This window comes from Sceloporus undulatus, chromosome 4 (genome assembly GCF_019175285.1).
Source record: "Sceloporus undulatus isolate JIND9_A2432 ecotype Alabama chromosome 4, SceUnd_v1.1, whole genome shotgun sequence".
NCBI lineage: Eukaryota > Metazoa > Chordata > Lepidosauria > Squamata > Phrynosomatidae > Sceloporus > Sceloporus undulatus.
In genome coordinates this window covers 196,717,813-196,739,672 of record NC_056525.1, presented here as the reverse complement: position 1 = coordinate 196,739,672, position 21,860 = coordinate 196,717,813, and the positions used below count along the sequence as shown (strand labels likewise).

The following is a 21,860-nucleotide window of genomic DNA, read 5'->3' as shown; positions in this document are numbered from 1 at the left end:
AATAAAAAAATCATATTTCATTGAACATATGGCAAACTTACAATACTGTTATATTTATTTAAAGTTTATTTGCTTTTATGTTTACATTACTCAGGAGGTTGCGGAATGACCTGTTTTACCATTTCTTTTGGCCTGTTTTACCATTCCTTTTCACAATAAGTAGAAAAATGTAATCAATTCTATTGCTAAGGAGTAAGAAACATACTGGCAGCATCAGCACAGCAGAGTGTGAACCAAACAATGAGAAAATGTTGACAAAAGAATGCAGGTTCCTACAGATTCTCCAGAAATCACAGTATCAAGTCTAATTTATAGAAATAAAAATGGGCACAGTTCCAAATACTGGCCATGCTGTGATCTTTTTCTTGTCATGCTGACAAGGAACTGATACATAAAAGCACATAAAAGAAAATAATACATTTGGACATTAAAGAGAATGTGAAGGTTTTCTTTGTTTCCCTCGGTTCTTTTTTGCCATTCTTTCATGCACAAAATTCTGTAAGAAAATGAATAGGAATCTGGAACAAAAGGAGGGGTGGCATCTAAGGTGGAGAACAACAGGTGCTCCATAAAGGGGGGGGGGGGGGGAGGGACAAAAAAGGTTTTCCATTTTTAAAAGAAAGATTACACAGGTAATATTAAACAATGCATGTATACTTGTTCACTTTTTTAAAAGGACTTGTTTGGCAATATCTCTCAGTCTACAACAGAAACAGATTTAATTCTCTAAGCTTATTTGCCCTTTCCACAAGAAGTTTGCACTGCTCAGTCCACATGACTACCTTACCTGGTAGGCTTTGTCACTTTGTATATTAGAAAATGTATCTATGGATGCCTTGGTCATATATCAACATTTATACATCACAGAGGACTGTTTCAAAAACCCATCACTGAAGGCATTCATAAGATCAGATCTACACAGCAATTTCCCCGTGAATGCAATATTTTTATCCCTTTTTGTTGGATATTTTAGTTTCCATGTTTTTAGAAACAGAACTGTGTTAAGGGGCCCAACACATGATCTCAAATATAGGATCACAAACAACATCAAAATGAAAGCTAAATATTTTAACATTTTTCTAACAGGATCTGGCTGTACAATTCACTATGCTGGATATTGCCAGCCCCTAGAGAGAACCAGTTTTATCTGATAACTGCATGTTTGGAAGCTGAAAGTTTAGAAGTTGGATATTTGAATGAACAGAGGTAGTAAAAGTACTTTCCTGTCACAGATCAGGACTTCACTTTTGACACCTAAGATACACAGAGTCTAAACAATGATAGCAGGGATCAGGTAGAAGCCTGCAGTAACTGTTAAGATGGATGAGCCATATAGTCACTTGGAAAGCAAAAAAGGAGCATTGCTACTAATAAACAAATACTAGGTATTGACTGACACTACTGGGAGTGGAGTTATTCTGAAGCTGGCTAAGTAGTCAGTGTTTGACTATCCCAAATGTATGTGGGGCAGTCAGGAGAAGGCACGAGTTAGCTTGGTTCAATACTAGCACTCCATGATGCCTTTCTGATTCTCTATGTGGTCTGAGACCATGGAAAAATGAGGCAAAGTGTTATGAGAAGAAAGGAAGGGGGGGGAGTCTTCGGTAGAAATGAGCTCAAGAGAGATACTTTGTTGTGGAGGTTTTCTTTTCAGGAAACCACCTATTAACACCACAAATCTATCTGTGTTTGAACAGAAAATTGCAGATAAAAAAATCTTGGAAAGCCAGAAATAAGGAACTCAAACAACTAGTTTCATGAATAAAATAGTGATCTTTTTCTGATTTGCTCAATATACAAAATTATTTATTAGGTCTTATTTAATACAGACATTGATAGATTTCAAGTTAGATTCCATCTCTCTTCTCATGTATCTATGATTATTATGTTTTCAATACCTTTAAATGCTATTGATAATTTGGTTGTATTTTATTGATTGATGTGCTTTAATCTAGATCTGTTTTGATCTTTGTAAGCTGCCTTGAGCCTCAGTGATGGGGAAAAGGTGCTATATTACAGATGATGATGATGATCATGATGATAATGATTTCCCTCCTTACCTAATTTCTCATTACATCTGATGTTTCTTAACTCTAGTTAAAATACACCAAACATTAGTTTAGAATCCAAACTAAACCCCTGTCCAGTGATTAAGACATCATCAGGCTGATAGAATGTTTCACAAGCCCTTGAAAGTTGACAGAAAGACCTTGCAAGTATGAAATGTGAATACAGTTTTTGGAGTTAGTCAATGGGCTGGTACATACTGGCGCAAAGCAGTGTGGTGGTGGTGATATAAGAGTTCAGTGTGATTCAGCATCCACATTTCTCGAGCCCTAATATTGGCGCCGTTACATCATAAGGCTGCGGCACAGCCTTGTGACATAAGGATGCCAGAGGGCCCAAACAGCTCTAGCCAGAAACACCATCATAAGGGCTGCATCCTTATGACAGCGCAAAAAGGAGCTCCATTTTGGAGCTCTTTTTTGAGCCAGATCGTTGCCGCAGCCATGTGGTTGTTATGGCAGCGATCCAGAGAAGAAAGGGACAGCCTCTGGACATCCCTTTCTTCTCATCTGTACCACTCCCATAATAACTATTATGTGGTTAAAAAGTAGTGGGCTCCTCTGCTGAATGAAAAGTAGTACTGGATTTAAATTATTTTCTAGTGCCTCCAAATTTTGAACTTACTTTACAGATGTCATAAACAACATTGTTATTTTCAAAGTTTGAAACTCCTCATTTAATTATCAGTAGATAAATTATTTTCCTAGATAGTCTGACTTATTTCCATTTGTTATTTTTCATAACCATGGAAATGTTAATGCCCAGAGAAAAAGTAATACCATGTATTGACTTAAATAAACATAGCCCATCATGTTAGTAACTTCATTGTTACAGAATTTTGATGGTGCAGATACATATAAACACATTGGACTAATTTTAAGAAATAAGAGTGGGATCGAACAGAGTTGTTCCACTGACAAAACTACTCCCATCAGGTGAAACAAGAAAAATAGAACTCCTCAGCTTCCTGCAGTCCTCTGGCCCTGATGTGTACCTTCAAACATGTTGCAGAGAACAGGAAAATCCTCCAGAGCAGGATTTTTGGTAGAGCAGAGAGTTTCAACATGGAAGAAAGTGTGTTGTGGGAAGGAGGGGAGACATGGCTGAGCAAGTGAAAATCTGCTATCATGACACTGAATTCAGCCTGCATTTCCTTTTGACTGATTTGCTACAGACTGTCAACATAAGTCAGTAGCACATCCATTTGCTTCCAAAATCATGTTCTATATGTGGGTATTTTTGGGAAGCATATATAAATGATGTTGTGTAGTCATAGAAAATAAATTTCTTCACTACTATTGTAAGAGAAGATTTTGTTCAAAAGAAAGGAAAACAGATGTTCATTGCTTCAGAATCAGGTACAACATTCAAAATTTTCTTCTTTTCTTTTAAAGTTTCGTACACTTATCTCAGATAAGTGTTTCTTACACTAATGCTTCCCACACTTATCTCAGAACATACATGTGGATTCAGGTTCCACCTGGTGACACAGTACTATTTTTCAGTTTTATTAACAAGACTGGCTGGATGAAACTACGTGTGAAAGAGATCTAGGAGTCCAAGTAGACCACAAGTTGAACATGAGTGAACAGTGTGATGCGGCAGCTAAAAATGCCAATGCTATTTTAGGCTGCATCAATAGAAGTATAGCGTCTAGATCAAGAGAAGTAATAGTGCCACTGTATTCTGCTTTGGTCAGGCCCCACCTAGAATATTGTGTCCAGTTCTGGGTGCCACAATTCAGAAAGGACATTGAGAAACTGGAGCGTGTCCAAAGGAGGGCGGCAAAAATGGTGAAGGGTCTGGAAACCATGCCCTATGAGGAATGACTTAGGGAGCCTGGAGAAAAGAAGGTTAAGAGGTGATATGATCGCCCTGTTTAAATATTTGAAGGGATGTCATATTGAAGAGGGAGCAAGCTTGTTTTCTGCTGCTCCAGAGAACAGGACCCGGAACAATGGATGCAAGCTGCAGGAAAAGAGATTCCACCTGAACATTAGGAGGAACTTCCTGACAGTAAGGGCTGTTCGACAATGGAATGCACTCCCTCGGAGGGTGATAGAGTCTCCTTCCTTGGAGGTCTTTAAACAGAGGCTGGATGGCCATCTGTCAAGGATGCTTTGATTTGGATTTCCTGCATGGCAGGGGGTTGGACTGGATGGCCCTAGTGGTCTCTTCCAACTCTATGATTCTATGATTTTATGATTCTAAGACAATGTGAAAATAAAACAGAATTGCAGAACTCATAGAGAATTCATTGCGGTGTTCCTGCCATGATAATTTAGCCTTCATTAATAAGCACTTAAAATTTAAGTGCCATTGAACAGAAGACCAGCGTTTGTAGCTGACTATCTTTTATATTATATCACTGCATACAGTACAAACTGGATCTCAATGGGATGCTGCGCCTGCTTGTTCTCCCATTAATTCAAGAAGGGGTGGTGGAGGTGGTCTGAGTTGATTGCCTATTGTAAAAGTATACAGACCTTTAATGAAACCTTTAAGGACTCAATGAAAGTGCAGGTAAGAATTCAATCAATCAGCTTTTGATCTCATTAAACACATTCTCTAAAGGATAAAAGATACTTCTGACACAATATACAGAACACTAGTAAAAACACACACTACCTTTATACTTAATCCAAATCCTCCTACTGTCTGTCTTCTAATAGTTACAGTCCTTTCCTGTAAAATTAAACCAGATTCAGTTTGTATGTAAATTAAATATTTCCTAGGAAAAATATTCATAATTTCAACTTTAATGGGCTTTTCTTGGACTAGGGACTTGGCCTTTATAATGGAGTTTTGGGCACTTTGTTCTCATATGGCAATTCTGAAAGAAAAGCAGCTATTTTTCTGTTTCTAATTGTAAAGTGACAAATTATAGAAAAACACATTCAGTTGAATAAAAGAGGAGCCAGCATAAGTCGTTGAATATAAATACTTAGTGCTATATAATAATTCTTCTTTATAAATAAGCATACAAAATGCTTGATACAACAAAGTATTCTCTATGGATGCATGGCTGTCTGAACCCCTCTCACATGTTCCAGGCCGCAATGAAACTCCATCTTCTTTTGTGTAGGGATACTTGATATTGCTGTACAAAGTGAAACTCCTTAGCTTAGCCCCAACCACCGTATAATTTTCATGCAGACAACCTGAATCTATCGGTGAATATAAGAATTCACTGTCTAATAATTCCAAAGCCTAGATTCTGAACAGTGCCCAATCTCAATGGTATTCTTAAGTTAGGGGTGGACAATTTCCAAGAGTTAGGAAAATGAATGAGAAACCAACTGGTTAAATAAAGACCTCTCCTGAGTCTAAAACTCCTGCTGGTGGTGGGGATATGCAGAAATTGCCCTAGCAGTGTAGGCAGCATTTTAAGCAAATTAAAAAGATTTAAATGCACTGAAAAGCACACATGGGTTGCTTTACTTTTTCCATATAATTAATTCACTATCATTCATTCTTAAGAGAGGAAACTAAAGTTTTGCACTACAGGACACCACTGGATTATTTATAATTCCTTGAAATACTGAGTGGTCTGAGACAATATCAACTGGACATGTCTAGTCAGCAGAAATACCATGTATATTCAAAGCTGCACATGCTGGAGTAACACTTATCTCATGGTGTGCATTGCAATGGCATGAATTATGTTGATATCTATTAACAGTGAAACTCAGTTATCATGTCCAATGAGTAGTAAACTTTGTTTTTAAACTGCATATAACACAAATAGCCAATATTTCATACACAGAACTTGTCTTTCATAGTGAGGATCTGTTCTTAATTCTGGCCTAGTAACATGGAAGGGCAGTCATTGAATAAATCTAATAACTTCTTTGATTTAGGGAGAGCTAAGGAAACATCATCCTAAATTAACATACTTGAACAGCTTTATAAGGCCAGTAAAAGCAACATAGCCACAAAAGAGTGCTCTGAGAGATACTAGAGGGAAACAATTACAGTGCATCTCTATTTTCTTCTATGGTAAAATTTGTTTGATGTTGGAAGCAAAGCACACCCACTGAGCAAGTATAAAAGGACAAGTCAATTGGTTAAAAAATAAATATGCATACTGCCCATTCTGAGCTACTAGTTTTTAACTGTGGTGAAAACATGGTAAAATTTATTTCAACTCTTATTTTTTGCACATTTATGGAATTGCACAAAAATCAGTATTGATTATGTTCTCTGATAACAGACCAAAAGAAAAATAGCCCCCCCCCCCCCCCCCCCGCAACAACTTGGTATCTTACAGCAAGGACATTTTTGTTTGATTATTGGTTTGCATTTTTTCATTTAGCACCTGGGGATGCATCAAGTCAGGATTTATGTACTTAGCACTTGCTCAATCAATTTCACCACTGCTGTATATTTCTGCATCTCCCAATGAAAGGCAATCTAAACAGTTCAGCATGCACAATATCTTCAGCTGGGAAGCCACTAAAGAATTTGATACTTACACCAGAATAAAAAGGTTCACCAGACACACAGATTACGTCTTGTTCTTGAATTGTCAAAATATCTTTGGCTAAGTGCAACCGCACTTTGAAAGGCTCCTGGTTACCATCCTGCAGCAAACAAATCCCTGTCTTTGTCTTCGAAAAGAGAAAAACATTTCTTAGTTTTCTTGTTGAATACTAAAGAATAAGTACACACTCATCCATACACACACACATACAAAAATATGTTCACACACACTTTTTTTTTAAATGTCAAAGTGGTATGTTCAGTAAAGTATTAAGAGGCACTAGTACATACCACTCAAATTACACTCTTATCAGCTGAAATATCCACCATAATAAGAAATAAACAGAAATGTTGAAACAATGATACTGTATGGCAAAATTGATTAGTTACATTTTAGTGAGTTGCAGGTGGTTCATTTAATAATATTTGGCTTGTGCAAATAACAAACAAGCCATACTAACAATGTAACAGACAATTGCTTTTAACATAATCATAAATAAATAAAATATCAAGGCACGCATTTCAATCATCAGTGTCACAGAGCACACAGGTTCAACCTTGGATGTTCCTTAATACAGTGTGTTACCCGGGAAGTTTATGTTAAGCTTACAACCTCTGTTTAATCTAATTAGAAGTATTAGGATTACTCATGAGCCAGAAGCTTAACTTGGATCATAGCAGAGCATTGAAAGCCCATGAAGGATTCCAATCATCCTGCTTTATGATTATAATCCAATAGCTCTTGAGTGTAGAGAGAGAAATTCATTTCAAGTGCATTTCAGATCACAGCCTGTGTCAGTGGATTAATTAACTAAATCCAGCTGGTCAGTCTGGAAAGAAATATTCTAAACAAGGACAAACAGTACAGTATACCCTGACAATGTGAAAAGCATAGTCTGGGTCTTAGATTCATGATGATCTGATAATATCAAAAGGACTGTGTAGCTTTGTCTTCTTACTTCTGTTTTCAAGATGGGCAATTGAACTCCTATACAGTTTCAGATATTTGATAATCATCTGCCATATATACATTTGTTCTCTGGTCTTATGTTGGAAGTGATCCTTTTCCTTCACAGTACGATAAATTTCAGATCTCTCAGCCCTGAAGGATGCTGTTGTTTACCTATTCATTCCTGCCAATGGGCTCAAAACTTTTCTGTCCCAAGTGTTGCTGCTTAAACACACACACTCCATATGCTCATTGTCTACCATCACTCACTCCTTCAGTTTCTCCTTAGGTTTCCTGTCATTTCTAAAGAGAACAAACTCACATGTCAATGTGTTTCTGCAATCAGTATATTGTTATTGTTGTTTGACTTCAAGTAATTTCCAACTTATGGAGACCCTAAGCTGAACCTATCATGGGGCTTTTCTTTACAAAATTTATTCAAAAGAGGTTTGCCATTGCCTTTTCCTGAAGCTGAGATGACTTACCTAAGATCACTCAGTGGGTTTTATGGCCTAGCAGGGAATTGATCCCAGGTTTCCAGAGTCATTCTCCAACACTCAAACCACTATGCCTTGCTGGCTCTCGATCAGTATATTCAATTTTCCAAGTAGTCTCCATCTTGTTCTAACAGTACTATCCATCTAGAACAAAGCTTGGAAATATTACTATAGGGACTACAACTCCAATGCTGCCTAGGTAATTCTGGCAGTTGTAATCCAAAAAAGTAACTTTACCAAGATCTCAACTAGAAATATCCAGCATGAGAGTTACAAGGAGAAGCAACTGTCACTTGGAACCTATTGTTTTCGCAAGACAAAATAGGGCAACAGAAGACTTATACCTTTTTTCTACACTTTGACAACTATCTCCTCTAGTTACTGCAGCTGACCAATGCCTTGGCCATTCAAGGCAAGCATGACTTCTATTCAGCCTCAGCAATCTTCCATCTGGGTATCTGTCTCCTGAGTGGGCAGACACACTTCCAATGCTGGAATTTTACAGCTAGCCTCTGGCAAGTCACTCCACTGCTGAAGCAAGTGAGCCAGATAATGCTCCAAAGCATAATACGTTGCATTGAAAAGTTGCTGAAATTGTGCTTTCATGTTCCTGATCTATGAAATAAGGACATCTCAGACGGATGAAATCTGAGATATAGGGCAAGGAAGAGGAAAGGAAATGCTAGAAGGGTTATGTAGGACTTATATCTCAATTCTCCTATTATACCTCAACCAAACAAGGTCAGTGTGCATGAGGGTAGGGGTGGGGATCAAGAAAAAAGCCTAATGATTCACACTTAGAAGCATCCCAATAGTTTCTAATTAATTTGAGGGCAGCCTACGGTAAAATTATTTTTGAGAAATGTTAAATTGTTTATACAATAATTTTGCTTTACTTGTCTGCACACTTCTGACTTGGCTGATTACCTTATAAAATCTCTGGAGAAGCTTTTTAAAGAGCACTGGGGGGGGGGGGAATTAAGCAGCATGTAACCATACAGTAGACATAATTAAGCATCACGATGGTATTAAAACAGAAGTCAGCACTGTGATGCACATGGACAGAGTTTATTCACAGTTTGAACAAAAGAGAAAAGCATAGGGAAGGGAGAAGGCCAGCTATTCACTGAATGACTGACTGCACATGTGCAGAAAAACCTAATTTACATGGAAATCTCTTAAAATTGTAATGAGGTCCTGGTAGCCTTTGCCTTACTGTGCAGAAGCTACTGCAGCACAATACTTCTTTAAACTAAATCTTCAGTTAAATTATATCCTTTCCTGTCCCACTTGAAAGCAGCATTGATACACATAAATAGGGCAGCCTTTGGAGCTGAAAAAAGGCAAACTTATTTCAGTTCCAATAAAGCCAAGCAAACATATGCTTGTCTGAAAATTGTTCTGTTTAATGTTTTGATTTATATTTTATTTTCCACAATGTTTAGCTTCTGAAAAACTCATAGATGAAAAGAGGTCTATAACTGTACAGACTTCCAGTAAATAATCTTTTCCATGAAAGATGTGCTTGGAGCAGCACAACCCAGTTTCCCTCTCCATCTGCACTCTACAGTGGCTGTTTAATTCAATCTATTTGCAAAACGTCATTTACACACATATACCCTGTTACCATTTTTGCTCACTGTCCTCTTATGGGAGTGACTGTTCTCCTGTATTAAATGTATGGAAGGGAAAACTTTACCCATTGTTCAATTTCCTGCTTGTAGTATAACAAAACTGAAAAATAAAAAGAATAGCAGTTTCCCAGCCTCTGTATTTTCAAAGCTACCTGTGATTCCTGGGGGAGGGAGATTGTGTCACCACCTTATTTCTTTGGGATTACAAGTCCTCCAACTACATTTACCTACAACAATCCTGCCAAGAGCACAGACCCTCTCCCATTTCCCATGCCCTGCTTTCTCTTTGGTCAAAGTTAAGAGAATAGTTCAACCTGAATGATGTCTCTCTCTATGTTTTGCTTACATAGGCTAAAACACAGCTATACACTGATCACCTGAAAGTACAGTGTGCCCACACCATAGGCGGGTGCCCCATACAAGGCTTCCTGCTTACATAGAAGCTGTGCAATGGAAGAATAAATGGCGCACGCACTCTCCCGCACTGTGAGCATGCCCCCATTCAATTGAATGGGACTTCAGCTCATGCATTTTTCAGCTTAGGTGGGGGGAGGGGGTCCAGAACGGATCCCCTGCATAAACCAAGGAACCACTGTATGTCTCATTGAACTATTTTAATGTTAAGGGTGTAAGTCATCACTAATTTTCTTCTTCAAAGAAGCAATGAGTAATTTTAGCAGATTTCTTCTCATGTAAAATGCAGATTTCTTCTCAATGTAAAAGTTTTTGAAACTTATTTGCAATTCAGTTCTTATTCTGTGCAAAATTAGCAAATGGTTGTTTTGCACAGAAAGCATCATTTTCTGCACATGAAACATATTTTGCTGCACAGAAAATGATAAATCTCATGGAAATATTATTTTCTGTAGAAAAATCTGCTCAGAGTGCAACTCACTTAATTAGCCTTCTAATATTCATATTTAAAACACAAAGAACACAATGATTTTACATGTGTGATTTTTTAAAAAAAAATAAGTTGCATAGAATTGACTTTACCTCTTCACATGCAGTCCTGAAATCCATGTGCTATGGCACCAAGAGATGTGTGTCTAAATGAGAAAAAAGAAGCTTTATTACGAACAAGAACAAGGCTATCAAGCATTAAAATGAATGCTTTAAATCAAGCATTGAAATTAATCATGTAGATCTGTAATACTGAAATGGGCCACTTTTGGGCCATCCAGATGTCAATGGATGCAATTTTAACCAAGGGCTGAGACAGATGGCCCAAATGCAGTGTGGCAGAAGCGATAGTAGGGTTCCAGATCACGCATCAACTGCATGGTCCGGAATCCTACGATGTGCAGATGGCGGCCTCCCATCCACACAGGGGTGGCCACCTTGCCGTAAGTGAGGCGCAGCATCCACACATCACTGTGCGTTGCTTATGTCACAAGTGTGCCATTGGTGCACTTGTGACGTAACCCAGAAGGCGCAAAAAGAACCTTGAAGAACCGGGTTCTTTTTACTGAGGAGGGAATTTGGAGGTAAAATTGGCTCCTGCAGACTGCTGTTTTTCGGCGGTGATGAAAGTGGAGAGTTACTGTGTGTGTGTGTGTGTGCAGGGCCACATGTTAAGTATCCTTACTCCTTACTGAAAGAGAAGAAAAGATAAAGAACTTAAGACAGCATGTTCAAGACTGAAGGGAAGGCGAGGGACAGCTCTGATGTAGAAGGGTGGCTAGTTTCATTCAGAATGATTGAAGAGTGACTGTTTTCAAATATATCCCAACATACCATGTCACCCCAACTCATAATCCTTAGTTCTGGACAAAAACCTCATATTTCTTACACCTCAATGTAAAAGTGAACATATGAGTTGAGGACATGTCTGGGGAAAATGATCAAGTTTCTTGAGGTGGAGAACAAATGCTGTGCTAAACATTTTAGTGAACACATTTTTAGTACATTGAAAACAATACCAGGAGGATAAGGTGTGTGAAAGAAAGATGAAAAACCTATTTATACCCAACCATGAAATAAAGAGACCAGACATTTGACCTATATCCTATTTAATGCTAAGCTCTTGAACTTCAACTTTAAACTTCAACACTCTTGAGAAAATTGATGAAAGTGAAAAGCCTGGTGTGGGTCCAGCTGAAGCTGGGTGTCAATTCTCAACCAATTTTCGACCAGCCTTTACTTTGGGTGCCAACACCAGACACTGAGGTAATTCTGATGATTCAAATTGTATCCTCAGCCAGTTTTAGGGAAGTAAACATAAGGCACTCTCCCCCAAATTCCCTCGAGTTTGTAAGGTTGAGCAAAACCCCCATGTCTACCCTAAAAAGGCACATTCTTTCACAAATCCAGGTCCCTTGACCTGTCTAAGCTGATCCAGAGCCTGACCTTTCACTACAAAGAGGTACCACTGGTGTGCACCAAATAGTTCTTTAACCCCATATGGGCCAGTGTTTAAAGACCTCCAAAGAAGGAGACTCCACCACTCTCTGAGGGAGTATGTTCCACTGTCTAACAGCTCTTACTGCCAAAACGTTCTTCCTAATGTTGAGGTGGAATCTCTTTTCCTGTAGCTTTCATCCATTGCTCTTTGTCCTGATCTGTGGAGCAGCAGAAAACAAAGCTTGCTCCATCCTCAACATGACACCTCTTCAAATATTTAAACAGAGCTATCATAATCATCTCTTAATCTTCTCCAGGCTAAACATTCCCAGCTTTCTAAGTCGCTCCTCAGGGGACATGGTTTTCCAGACCTTTCCAACCAAAGACCCTAAAACCGACCCCCCCCCCCCCAGAAAATAACCAAACAAAACAACAAAAAGGTTCTGGCAAAAACTATAAGGGAATAACAGCACCCTGGAGCAAAAAAAATAATGTAATGTCTAAAAGGGTAAAATTACCCCACTGGAAGATCTGTAAATGCTAAGGGTGAATAGAATATTAAAAATACAAAACCAGAGAAAGTGAACCCTGGTGAAAAGCCAATAAAAGCACAGAAAGGGTGAAGAAAAGCCCCCTCTATTTTTTTCTTTTGGCAATTATAAACAATTGTAATAATAAAAACCAAAAGGCCAGACGCATTTCAACCTACGTCTTCTTCAGTGGCCTGTCAATGTTTAAAAACCATCTTTCTTTTAAAAAAAAAAGATTACTGAACTGTCAAGTATTGGCCTACTAAATATATTCTGAAGATGGTCTTTAAGTGCATCCCACTGAAGCTACACAAATTTTGCAGACATTTAAATTGGGCATGGTATCTACTTTGTATCTGATGAAGAAGACTAATCAGAGGGCATGTCATAAAATAATTAGTCTTCAAGGTAGCATATGAGTAATAAGAAAAACAAAATTCCTGTCCAGATAATATAAATTTACCCTTCTTGTAGTTCCTTGATTGCATTACCTAAGTCACACATCACATGTCACAAGCAAAAGTTTCTTCCTTAAAGTCATGAACACATGGAGATAGGGAGTATATTTTTTCTTTCCAGTCTACCATACTTGTTTCAGATTAGATTATTTCTTATTTTCAGATATTTTGATTAGAAATATGAACACACATAAAACTGAATCCGTGATAATATCAGACTATACTCTGGTTTGTATTGAACTGCACTTTTCTAATGTTCCTAAAACCTTTTAGCCTCTTATGATTTAAAGTTTCACTTCTCAGTGATGAAAATTTCGTGGCTCAAATGTCAGCAGATCTGATGGAATATTTTAAAATTAATGAAGGCACTGCAAGTTCATATGCTATTGAGTGAGAAGCATGTAAAGCCTACATTCAGGGCATAATAATTGCGTATTCTTTTTATTAAAAAAAGACTTTAAAAATTAGTGTGTGTGTTTGTGTTGAAAAAGCAGCTGAAAGCTCTTTTATCTCAACTTGCTGTTTCTCCATCTGAACAACTTTATCAAGAATTAGAAAAAGTTAATTTTGAATTGAATAATATTTTCTTTAGCAAACCGAACTTACTTTGACATGTCTATGACAAGAATATTGGAAAAATGAGGAATGTCTGAACAAAATTCTGGTTTCAGCCATCAAATATTAAAGCAATAATTTGTATACTGTATACTCATCTATATGTTGAGAAATTTATACCCAAAAATTGACCCCGAAATCCTGGGCTGACTTATATAGGGGTCAATATGGTAATGCCAATGATGACAGTTCATTCAGTGACAAACACACACACACACACACACACACACACACACACACACCTTCCTCCCAACTTTCTCTCCATGCCTGAGAATGGGCTGTTGGAAGCAAAGACAGTGTGGGGCAATTTTTATTTGTATAGGAGCAACAGCTGATCCAGTCACAAACGCACACACTCCTTCCTCCCCACTTTCCCAAGTCCAGCATGCAGACACACACACACACTTTCTCTCTCTCCTTGCCCTAGCTCCTTTCGTATTTGGCTCCCTCCCCCCAACTGACTCTTCACCCGTGCCGCCTCCTCACCTTCTATGAGAAGACAAGCTGGCAGCTTCAGACAACTGTGGATGGGCCAGCAGTAAACAGCTTCCATTCCTCGGAGACTCTACTGTAAAAGTGGGTCTCTTCATGGGATTGAAGGGACAGAGGGTGCCTGCGACTGTTTAAGCCCTCTCCAAGGAAAAAATGGCTGCAACAAGGGCTCTTTGGTGCTTCCTCACTGCGGCAGAGAAACAGCCTCTGTCCACTGCCAGGGAAACGCTGAAGAGCCACCATGGACCTGAGGAGCCTCAAAGTTTCACCCTTGACTTATCCATGGGTCATAACCAAATCCATAACTTTGGCCCCCAAACGTGCCCTCAACTTATACATGAGATCAACATATAGTTGAGTATACAGTATACTGTATATTGCCCACAGAAATAAATCTACAAGTTTTTGAGTTTTAAGCAGATCTTTATAGCTTCATTAATGAAATAATAAATTTTCAATAATGGAATTCACCAAAAGGATAAGGAGACTATATTTTCTCATACAATATTGACCTTAACTTGTCATATCACAGCAACAATTTCTTCCAGGACCTTTAAACTTAGAAGAATTATCAGTTTTATACCAAGTATGAAAACTGGGAAATCTCCTGGACCTGATGAGTTTCCAAATGACTAGTACAATGTTTTCTCAAGTTTGTTAGCACCACTACTGCTCCAACTTTACAAACATAACTTGGAATTTGGCACCCTCTCTTCATCATTAAATGATGCCTATATAACCCTGATACCCAAAACTGGTGGGCTGGTCCCTGTCTGTTCATCTGCTGGAAGGCAGGCCTAAGGACTCCCCCTAGGTCCAGGACTTAAAGTGAGGGCAAAGCCTCCAGGCCAACCTCAAAGGTAGTCTCCTTCCCCACCCTCATTACCACCCCCGGGTTTCAGGACTTGAGCAGATAGAGAGGAAAAACCAGGATGGTCTCAGGGTTTCCTGAATCAGGAGGAACCTCCACTGTCCACATTGCCCACTCCCAAGGCAGGCCGAACACCCATGGACAGTCTGCACCACACAGTGTCAAGCCAGACAACTCTGATATTCTTTTTGCCTTCCCCCACTTACATGTGCATCATCACACAAACACATTGCCTGCAGCTGCCAGTTACCTCCCTCATCCTGTCCAGCTGCCATCACACTGGACACTCTGCATGACCCTGTGACCAGTCACACAGTCACACAAGCAATACACTGCCCTGTACAGTGCATCAGTTCACCCTGTGACATATTGGCAAAGCACAGTCACAGAGGCCCTCCATATATTCCCCCCTTCACCCCATGGCCCCCTGCTGGACTGTCTAGTTTGTTTATGATTTTATTAAATCCATTGCACTATTGGTGACCTGCCGTGTTTGTTACCATCCCACTTCATGGCATGTGTGATGAATCAATGGTGCGATTAGTTGATGGTACAGCTGGCCACTTATGCACTTGTATGCTTGACCCAAAAAAAAAAAGTTTTTTAAAAAAAAGTATGTCAAGCAATTGCACCAGTGGCTATGTGTCACCAGATGCAGGTCACATGCTCCATACTGCTTCTGTAAACCACCTGAGCCTTCTCACATTCCTGCCCCTGTGTTGGGCCCATAGGAATGCGCAATACAGTAACCTGTTTGGGGTAGCTCTAATTTTGGAGCAGCATACTATAATACAAAGGAGCTGGTGGCGAGTAATAAAACTCAAGGCAGGGGTTGGAAATTTGGTGCTTAATTATTATTGTTTTTGGAGCAGTTGTGCACCTTCAAGTACTTTCTGACTTATGGTGACCCCAAGATGAACCTTTTACAGGGTTTTCTTAGCAAGATTTGTTCAAAGGAGCTTTGCTTTTGCTTTCCTCTGAGACAGAGACTGTGGCTTGCCCAAGATCACCCAGCAGGTGAGCAGGAATTTGAATCTGGGCTCCAAAATTGCAGTGTAACAGTAAAATCTCTAAATCATGTTGGCTTCTCTCACAATCTCTTGTCATTCACACAGAGAAAGAGAGAATGGGGTTTCTGGGAGTTCAAAACATCTGTTGGGTAAAGATTGCCCACTCTTGCTCTAAAGTACTGTGAACAGAGGTTTAAATCAGAACACACAACTGTTCCAAAAACAAGAGGTGAACTTCATATGACATCTTAAAACTAGATGGTGATGACAGACAGACAGACAGATGGATAATTTGCAGGTTTAGAAGTGGAATGTGACAAATTCATACTGACAGACATACTTATAGCAAAAAAATTCTTGACTAAACTAGCTTAAGTAAGGATTATTCTTAAAAAGAGAAAAAAAACAGAGCAAAATCAAATCTTTCACAAGTCTTTTTATTGCTACACCAGTGCTCTGATTCAGCATTAAAAGCAAGGTATATCCCTTTACTGTTAGCCATTATTGCTGGGGTAGAGGAGAATGCATAAAAGTTTAAATACATTTATTTTCTTGCAATTACTGTATTCATCTTCTTTATTTTGTCATCATCCATGAATGGACTGTATGGCTCTCCATGGATAATATTAGTTTATGGACAACTGAAAAACTAGAAAATTAAACACGCCAAACCATTGGTGTAGATTTTATATTATTTTTTCTCTGATCACAATCAATTTTTTTTATTTAGCATATTTATTTGACTTAAAGTTAGTAAACAAAACTAAACAATTATGGTGCATTAATTTTTCATGTTGTACCCAATATCTCATGTTTTTCCAATAGCCAGAAATGGTTGAACCAAAATATTTACTTAGGAGCAAAACTTCATTAAAGCAAACCTAGGACTTTATCACTCCAGGCTCTTCTCCCACTAAAATTAATTTTTGAAAACGCTATGCAATGCAGACTATTTTTTCTTTATCATACCTTCGTAATCTTATTGGCAGTACAGTTTTCATTCATGCAAATCCTTATCACACAGAACATTTGGCACTGCCCACCCAGTACCAACCAGTACTGCCCAGTGTATGCCTAATTTAGCCCAGAGAGAGAGGAAGCAAGAGAGCTGTGATGTACTGCCTTTTGTGATAAAGTCCTTAGGCTGAAGTCATTTAGCCAATTTCCTGGAAGTAAGCTCCACTGAACTTAATGGAACATATTTTTCAATTGGACATAAACATGCAAAGCTTTACTTGGAAATTACATCTGTTGGAATCCTTTTAATTTTTTATAAGACATTTCAATAGCAGCTTATACCATTTTGGGGGTGGAGGGTAAAGGCACTTTATCAATTTTAGCATGCCTAAAAGGCTGTGCTTAACTGTATACTCCAATATATTTCTATTCAGAAATAAGTCTCAGTGAGCTCAATGGTCTTACTGCAAGATTGCAGTCTAAATATGTTTTTTTCTGGGGATATTTACCTGAAGGAAGTAAATTACAACTTTTAAAAGTGAATGGTATTGTATTCATCTTGATTGCCAATTTGTTTCATATATTATTGATTCATCACATTATTAATTAATTATATTCTGCAATGCATTTAATTTCTAAAAGTAGAAATCTTTTTGCTGAAACATACAACATGGGAACATTTTACTGTATAACCTACATCACTACTTTGCTCTTACTGACTAAAAGAAATAAGTATGAGGATTTTGTTAACTATATTCCTAACTAGAGGCAAGCTTATTCTGTTTTGGTGTATTGTACTGTTGCTCTGTATTTTAAAGTTAATATGAACAGATTATCTTTCTTAATATATACATTGAAAGAAAATTGCTGTGTCCTAGGTGTGAATCCACCCAAACTAAAAAGATTAGCCTATTAATAATAATATTTATTTGTATCCCGCCTCTCCCTGTATTGGATTGAGGCAGGTAACAACAAACAAAAGAACAATAATAATATTATACAACAAGCAACAAGTAAAACATAACAAGACATATCAAATCCCAATTCCCTTTGTTTTCATTTCCATAATTATAAATAAAAAAGAGTATCGAGAGTTTATCACACTGGGGGAAAAGACGGGAACATTGGATTGTGGAGAGTCAACCCAGGTTTTTTAGGGGTCAATTTTTAGAGTAAAATTTCTAGATTTATATATGAGTATATAATAGGGCATTTTATACACAAACACACACATATTTGTATTCTTAATGCTAAAGTATTCAACTTGCTGAACTTAATTTCTACTGATATTATAGACACATGAACAAGCAACAGAGATTAAGCTTCAGGATGAAGGAAGGGAAAGTGTCAAAAGATACACTTGTTATAAAGAAGTATGTGACACAAAAAGTCAAAACAAACAACACCGATGTCCATCAAATGATAACCAGCATGTTAATGTCAGAAACAAATAAAATTCAATTCAAGTTACAAATAACAAAGATTCACTAGAACAAGAGGTCAAATATGAGGCTACATAGTGTATACATAGTGTATAAGCCTGTCATAAATGGAATGATTAAGACATTAAGATGAAGTAGAACAATTTCCCAGAAGTGTGTGTGTGTGTGAGCTTACAAAATTGTTTTTAGTAATTGCTGACATTTGCATACCCTAGGGAAGTGACTGACTTCACTGTTACTGGGAGTGGCAGCATCAGGAAATGTTACAGCCACACAGAGAAAGTACATAGCAATTATGTTACATTTAAATTTAAATCATACTAAGAATCCAGGATGTCATTCCCTGCAGAAAAATCAATAGCTTTTTTTGCAGTTTGAGTAAACACTAGCATGCCTGCAAAACAAACTATATCTGAAGTACCAACACTTCTCTATGGGTGCCATATAGTTTTCAGAAGAACACCTGCACCAGCTCTTTGCTGTTGAATGGCAAAAATGTTCATACACCAGTCTTACAAAAAGAACAATCCAACTGATCCAGATCACAATGGGAGACAACAAAAGGCGGGCAAACCAATAAAAGTCTACTGAGACTGGAAAAACCTCAAGCTGAAAATCATAAATCATGAAATTATTTTCATTAAGATATTTGGTTGGCCTCGTCTATATCCTGCTTTAAGCTGTTACAAAGAAGTAATCCTTTCTCTTTTGCATTTTTCTTGATTTTCATTTATTTCTGTATAGTTTCCAGTATATTTTAGGGACTTTTATAAACAATAAATCATAATGATGATTAAGATGATGCTGTAAATGTAACTGATCTGTCACTGCATCTTTGTCAGTTACAGGTAAAGTCTTTGGAAATATACTATTGCAATAGACTCACTGTTCATTTGTGTCCCAAATGTACAACATTAAGCTCTTCTTGCCCGTTATATCCTATGAACACTGAATCAAAGTAGGTAGATGTTTGCATTATATATGGGCAGTTAAGCAGGCTCTTCTGAAAGTTGTGTCAACTATTTTATAACAATTATTTTGCAATTATTTTGTAATCATCTTGACTCACTGTAATGGGTTGTGTTTATAGAAGATTGGTGAGGAGTGTGATTGTTGGACTTCTAATTAATCTTTTAGCAGTGTTATGATGCAAATCCACATATATTCTAAGATAGTGCTTAGTGGCCTATATAAATTAATTTAGCATAGGGCTGCCAGGCTGAAAATATGTACAGGTCTTCTGCAGTCCTAATCTTGTGTAGAAGAGGAAATTTCAGCAGCAGTTGTTTGTCACACAGCCAGGCAATAAACAAAACCTGCTAAAATGCCCTCTTGTACATTAAAGGTACAGGTTTCATCATCACCAGTTTTTACTCTAGCAACTTTAGGCTAACAGGCCCCTTTCTCATTACTTATCCTGAAATCTCTGATAAGCCTCCTTAAAGAAGCTATGCAAAGTAGAGATGAAATAACCTAAAACTCTTTTCAGCTAGTGCTGTTCCATGCTAGCACTCCCACTTTTTCGGCAAAAGGAGGATTTTCCTATTTTCCAACCCTTCTTGAAGTGTCCCCCTCAACCTGTGAAAATCACCATAGCTTCTACAAAGCAAGCCTTACTGGGACATGTAATCCCTACCTGTTGCAGTACTTCTTTCCTAGAGAAAAGATAATCAGCATCTTATATGAGATAGCTGATGGGCCCAAGAGAGAAAGAGCTCTTGTATATACCAGAAACCCAATATAGACCAGCAGCGCCTCCTTCTGAATGAAGGGGTTTGAAATAACTTTCTTCCCTTTTACACACATAGAGTCAATCATGCCCCACTCCCTACTACATGGCTATTGTGATTCTAGATTTGCATTTAAAAGAAAATGAATCAATACTTTTATCATTGGTTGTCTTAAAGGATACTACTCCCCTTTTCCACAAAAACAAACCAAGGGCAAAAGCCACTTTAATTACTCATCAAGTACCTCCCTAGTCTGCAAATCAGGGAAATGATACAAGCCTGCCAGCAATGAACTGGAACTACCATCAAGCTCTATCAGATCCAAAGGTTAACTGCCAGCCCCCAAGCTGTTCTCAGGAAGATGTAGCATTGACATGATAAACTGTAACATACCACTTGAAGACTTGGTAATGCAGTGCCAAGAGGAAAACTGGTAGCCATCCACAGATTCTCTCAATCATGATTCTTCTTGATCCTTTACAAGCAAATGGAAAAGAAAAAGTAAGAAAATGAGGCATATATTACATATATAGGAGAGAAAATACAGTTTCAAGAATAAAATCATACTTAACTTTCATTGTGCATATGGTAAATGAGAGGAGGATTTGTAGGTAAGATTTGAGTCTACACAGAGTTGTAACATTAAGAAAAAATGTGACTACATTGCCCCACAGACTTTAACACTGATATTGTGAGATGCAGTTTTGCAAACATGGTTTTGTAAAACTGTATTTCAAACTAAAATTAGAATTACTCCAATTACCTAGTATTATTGTCATCATTGCTAGCTTGGACTGAGTATTAGTGAGGGGGCAGGGAAGAAATTTCATAGAATCATAGAAAAAGAAAGCACAAATCACAACTTTTGAAATGAGATCTGCATTGGCTTGTTGTGGCATAAAGCAATAGGTCTAAGTATTAAATAACTCATCTCCTATCCAATAAATAATTCCAACTTCCCAAATGCCTACTGGGGCAAACCCTGGAGTGACTATGTAGAATCTAAAAGGGCTCAAGCCATTCTGTGGTTTCCAGATCACCTGGGAGTGGCATGTCCCAATAACCCCTGGACTAAGCCAGACCTCAGGGGATCTTACAGAAAACTGCAGACCTGGATCCTGGCCTAGAACATGCTACCACATCCATTAAGCTGTGGCAAAATTAAGATGGACAAACTCCCTGGTGATATAAAACAAATGTGGGTTAACCAGAGAAAGCAAGGGAGGGTACATGGAAAAGTGTCCAGTGACCAAGTGCTGAAGCCACAGTAAGGGAGACTTTTATATTCCTTTCAGGCAGGCCAGAGGGAATCCTCTCAGAAACCTACACAAATGACAATGGGTTCTACAGAAAGAAACAGCATTGAAGGAAATGGTGGATCCCTGCCACCTGCTCTATTTTAGACAAGCAAATGAGCCTCCATGGTAAGTCAGTGGCTCTTACTTACTGTTATTGTTCTTTAGCACATGAAGATACTGTATTTTTACTGAAATGGAAATGATACACCCTACACATAGATTTGAGAACTAGAAAAGACTGCATAGATCATGAAAAACCATGGAGTGTTAATGAAATGGGAGTACCATTATATTTGTCCCGATGAATACTCAGGAAAAGGTACAATTAGAATAGAATACAGAGAAACAAAATAGTTCCCAATTCGGAAACAAAAGGGGGGGGGGTCAGACAAGACTACAGAAGATTAACATAAATTCGACCTAAATGATGAGGAAATTGAAATAGTTAAAGATTTCCCATATCTTATGGGTGGCATGCCTATCAA

At 38.0% G+C, this 21,860-nt stretch overlaps 1 protein-coding gene across 1 annotated transcript in view; it reads right to left on the bottom strand.

Moving 5' to 3' along the window:
- SNTG1 (syntrophin gamma 1) overlaps positions 1-20,552 on the bottom strand; it is a 169,472-nt gene extending 148,920 nt beyond the window's left edge. Inside the window, exons 1-4 of the mRNA XM_042464439.1 lie at positions 20,471-20,552; positions 10,626-10,678; positions 6,543-6,677; positions 4,696-4,752 (exon numbers count right to left, since the gene is read on the bottom strand). Of these exons, the coding sequence (XP_042320373.1) occupies positions 4,696-4,752; positions 6,543-6,677; positions 10,626-10,652 (219 nt within the window). The 5' untranslated portion in view covers positions 10,653-10,678; positions 20,471-20,552. The remainder of the gene's footprint in view (positions 1-4,695; positions 4,753-6,542; positions 6,678-10,625; positions 10,679-20,470) is intronic.
- Between the last annotated feature and the right edge of the window lie 1,308 nt (positions 20,553-21,860).